Source organism: Littorina saxatilis, linkage group LG3 (genome assembly GCF_037325665.1).
Source record: "Littorina saxatilis isolate snail1 linkage group LG3, US_GU_Lsax_2.0, whole genome shotgun sequence".
Lineage (NCBI taxonomy): Eukaryota > Metazoa > Mollusca > Gastropoda > Littorinimorpha > Littorinidae > Littorina > Littorina saxatilis.
In genome coordinates, this window is record NC_090247.1 from 6,700,009 (window position 1) to 6,705,008 (window position 5,000).

The window sequence follows — 5,000 nt, forward strand, 5'->3', positions numbered from 1 at the left end:
TGGGATTCGCCACAGGCCCCTGCTGACGTCAACTACACTGTGTACATTGAGGACAAAGTGCACGTGACGCCGGAGAACAATTGCCCCTTCAAGGGCGAGCGAAAAACAGTGTTGTGTCAAATTGGTGAGTACGGAAGACTGTGTAGGGTTGTTTAGTGTGTTGCTGAATTAATGATACGTAACTAAACTCAAATGATTGCATCAATTTTCGTACCCAAAGTACAACATTCGTCGCCGTGTCATTTCTTTCAAATCTTACATGCTATAAAAGGCCCTCCACTTTGCTTAACAAATCTACAACAAATAAGAATAGGTGCAACGTAGCAACCTTTACATATACGAGAAGAAAGCCAAATCCCGTATTGACAGGCGAGACGTGTTGCTATACCCTTGGTCACATTTGGAATCATTACAGGTTTGATCTCAGATGTAGTATAAGCAATCTTCCGGAAAATGATTTTTAAATCCGTCACAGGTTTGTGAATTTACATCCAAAAATTCATGACTTCGCATGATTATAGGCCTAAATGATTGCTACAAGAACTGCCAAAGTTTCATTCGAGTATGACCACTGGCGGACATTTGCTAGCCATGTAAACACACAAGAACAAATGGAACGTTCAGGTTGTTTTCTATTTACAGCGGTTGTCGCTGATTTCCTCTCAAAACATGCTACGGTCACGGATGACTGGACATCGCAGTAGCACTACAATCATCCCCCACAAAATTGATCGTGTTTTCACGACTAACAATTAACGTAAACTAACGATTATATTTAAATTAACCGTTGGTAGTTTTTTGTAACATTTATATGCATGTGTCTGTATGCATACAAAATTATGATTTTGTTTTGGAGGTAAGCCTTCAGGCCTTTGACACATTTTTAAACATTTTTCGGAAAATCTTATATCATCTCCAAAATTATCTGTAACGATGCGAAATTTTGCCGGAAGTACGTAGAACCGAGATCCCGAAAAAATCGATGCAATCCATTCAGTCATTGCTGAAATACAGTGCTTTTTGTCATGATACCCTTAAAATAGACGCATCAACCTCTCGTTTTCTACTGCTCATGCGCTCAACACCTGCATCAATAGAAATGACATAGCACAAGAGATACACAAGATAGCAAAACAAAACAACCTGTTCTGGATAGATAATGGATTCGGCTTTCTCCTCGAATGTAGAAAATGCAAAGTGCCGACTATTCAGAATTGTTGGCGATTTTTTTTATTGGTACCTGAGGTTTTTGTCAGGTCGATTTTGGCGGTACCCTGACTTCGGCAACGGTCACGTGACACCTATAACAAAATCCTTTGATCCGCAATATGTGCCAGATAGCCTAGTGGAGGGCCTTCAATGGCATTTCATTTTTGAATGAAATGACACGGGAACAAATGTATACGTTTGGGTACGAAAATGGGTGCAATATTTTTTGTGCAGAGTTTATGTCAATCTGCGAAGATACTTGAGCAACAAAATTGTGAATATGCACAAAAAGCAGCCAGGCTGTATGAGTAAGCCGCCACATCAAGCATTACACACAATCAACAGCCTGCCTGCGCTCTGAGCAGAGTAAAAGCACCATCCTTTCCGTTCAAACATTTGTGACCCTCCACCCCGAAATGAGTCGCATGTCACCTCGCGCGGTTCTGCGCTAGGCTTAATATTTTATACTAGCAGTCAGGCCCGGCTTCGCCCGGGTGTTTCTGATCTTCCCTCTCTCTCAGAAACTTCTAGAATCTTATTCCAATGAGAATAAGCGATAGATGAAAGTGTGAGCTCATACATTTGGATTAAAAGGCTGGGACTGACAGTGTGAAAGCATCACCATCAACACACTCTTTTTGCTGAAAAATAACTTTTTGACTTGAGTTATCTCCTTTTCTTAGGAAAATTCTAGATACTTGAAAACCAGGTCTAACATCGACTCTATATATTCTGTAAAGACTGATCAGGCGTGCCTGCATTAGAAGAGAAGATACCTCCCTTCAATGTATACAAAGTAAGAGTTACCTCCCTTTGCTTCTAGAAATTTCCTGAACTGTCCGGTTAACTTTTTCTTCTTCATTTTTTCTCCTCATAGGAGCGATAGAGAGTCTGTAATATCACTGGCATTATGTGCTTGCTACATGTGATCACCAGGCACTGAACTGGCCTTGCACAGCAGGGGGCAGGGTTAGTGTGTGTGTGTGTGGGGGGGGGGGGGGTGGGGGCGGGATGATAGCGGGCGGGGGGTAACCCTTGAGAATTACACGGTATACTGGTTTGATGAGAGTTACCTCCCTTCCGTGGGTGACAAAGCATGACTTACCTCCCTTGTACTATGTAGACTGTATTGATAGATGGGGAGGGTCATTATCCGAGGAAGGAAACAATGTCTGGAGAAACTAAAACCCAGGTGCACATCTGCGGCACCTAGGGAGTGTGCATGCAAAATATCTTGTTCCTGCCTCTTGCCATCTCTGAGGTATGGCGACCACAGACAGACACACAGACACACAGACACACAGACAGACACTCTCTTTTATTATATGTATAGAAGTCCGGGGAGTGTCTGGTAACAGTGTGTAGGTCACCTTAGTCACAGGCTTATAACTCAAACAGTTTTTGCTCTTTTCAAAAACGGTTTTCACCACTGGATAGAGCATAAAAAACACTTTATGAAAATGTAAAATTATGAAAATCATGCAAAGGTGACATGCGACTCATTCCGTGGTGGAGGGTCACATTTATGCTGATCATCTCAGATCTGACCAGGCTTTCACATGGTGTGAGACCATCTCCATTTGGACACATACTTAGTGTCTATTGCCTGGATGCTATCACATGGTGTGAGACCATCTCCATTTGGACACATACTTATTGTCTATTGCCTGGATGCTTTCACATGGTGTGAGACCATCTCCATTTGGACACATACTTATTGTCTATTGCCTGGATGCTTTCACATGGTGTGAGACCATCTCCATTTGGACACATACTTATTGTCTATTGCCTGGATGCTTTCACATGGTGTGAGACCATCTCCATTTGGACACATAATTATTGTCTATTGCCTGGATGCTTTCACATGGTGTGAGACCATCTCCATTTGGACACATAATTATTGTCTATTGCCTGGATGCTATCACATGGTGTGAGACCATCTCCATTTGGACACATACTTATTGTCTATTGCCTGGATGCTTTCACATGGTGTGAGACCATCTCCATTTGGACACATACTTATTGTCTATTGCCTGGATGCTTTCACATGGTGTGAGACCATCTCCATTTGGACACATAATTATTGTCTATTGCCTGGATGCTTTCACATGGTGTGAGACCATCTCCATTTGGACACATAATTATTGTCTATTGCCTGGATGCTTTCACATGGTGTGAGACCATCTCCATTTGGACACATACTTATTGTCTATTGCCTGGATGCTTTCACATGGTGTGAGACCATCTCCATTTGGACACATACTTAGTGTCTATTGCCTGGATGCTTTCACATGGTGTGAGACCATCTCCATTTGGACACATACTTAGTGTCTATTGCCTGGATGCTTTCACATGGTGTGAGACCATCTCCATTTGGACACATACTTATTGTCTATTGCCTGGATGCTTTCACATGGTGTGAGACCATCTCCATTTGGACACATACTTATTGTCTATTGCCTGGATGCTTTCACATGGTGTGAGACCATCTCCATTTGGACACATACTTATTGTCTATTGCCTGGATGCTTTCACATGGTGTGAGACCATCTCCATTTGGACACATACTTATTGTCTATTGCCTGGATGCTTTCACATGGTGTGAGACCATCTCCATTTGGACACATAATTAGTGTCTATTGCCTGGATGCTTTCACATGGTGTGAGACCATCTCCATTTGGACACATAATTAGTGTCTATTGCCTGGATGCTTTCACATGGTGTGAGACCATCTCCATTTGGACACATAATTAGTGTCTATTGCCTGGATGCTTTCACATGGTGTGAGACCATCTCCATTTGGACACATAATTAGTGTCTATTGCCTGGATGCATTCACATGGTGTGAGACCATCTCCATTTGGACACATACTTATTGTCTATTGCCTGGATGCTTTCTGTTGTAGGATATGCTCCTATCCAAGACATAAATTAATTACATCTATCTTTCTGTTTCTGTGTAAAATAGAGAGAAAAAAACTATGGTGCAAAAGAAATGATAAAACCATGCAAATAATAATGTTCATGCAGTGAAGGTAGAGTGCGGCTTGTTAAAGTGACATGTGTGTGTGTGTGGTGGGGGGAGAGGAGGGGGGGGGGCTTGGTTTGTGTGTGCTACGTACGTGTATATGTGTCTGTGTACACACTTTTTCTTGTTTTATGTCATAGAAGCAGATGGGGCACACGGCAACTGTAGCGGGGATGTGCGTTATGGATTCTGGGAGTATGACGTCACTGTTGTAGCGAACACGAACGGAGACAGCGTTTCAGCTAACAGCACCGTAACCACTGGTGCAACTGGTAAGAATGGCCTTTTTCTCTAGAATGACCGTATGTGTCTCGACGAGCCTAGCTGGCGGGTTTTCTGTTCGATGTTGTCTGTCTGTCTGTCTGTTTGTCTGTCTGTCTGTCTGTCTGCTTTTCTTCCTGGGCTAGTGAGCATATTTGTGCTGCTGCTATTGTTGTTTTTGTAGGTGGTGGTGGTATTGCTGATGATATTGTTGGAAGTTGTTGTTGTTGTTGTTGTTGTTGTTGTTGTTGTTGTTGTTGGTGGTGTTGGTGGCGGTGGTGGTGGTGGTGGTGGTGTCGATGGTGGTGGTGTTGGTGGTGGTGGTGGTGTTGTTGCTGTTGCTGTGGTTGTTGTTGGTGACGATGATTTTCATGACAATCGTAGCACCAGGCAAGGTGAGCACGCTCAACGTAAAAACATGGAATGAAACCGACACGTGTGGAGTCAAACAAAGGACCAATCGCAGCTTCGTTTGTGTCACGTGGCAAGAACTGTGCCCAC

General features: G+C 43.0%; 1 protein-coding gene across 1 annotated transcript in view; it reads left to right on the forward strand.

The window, feature by feature from the left end:
* The window catches only part of LOC138961485 (receptor-type tyrosine-protein phosphatase eta-like), a 49,969-nt gene that overhangs the window by 8,015 nt on the left and 36,954 nt on the right, over positions 1-5,000 (forward strand). The window contains exons 5-7 of the mRNA XM_070333138.1: positions 1-124; positions 4,379-4,510; positions 4,884-5,000. The exon at positions 1-124 is cut by the window's left edge and continues 47 nt beyond it; the exon at positions 4,884-5,000 is cut by the window's right edge and continues 56 nt beyond it. Coding sequence (XP_070189239.1) covers positions 1-124; positions 4,379-4,510; positions 4,884-5,000 — 373 coding nt within the window. The remainder of the gene's footprint in view (positions 125-4,378; positions 4,511-4,883) is intronic.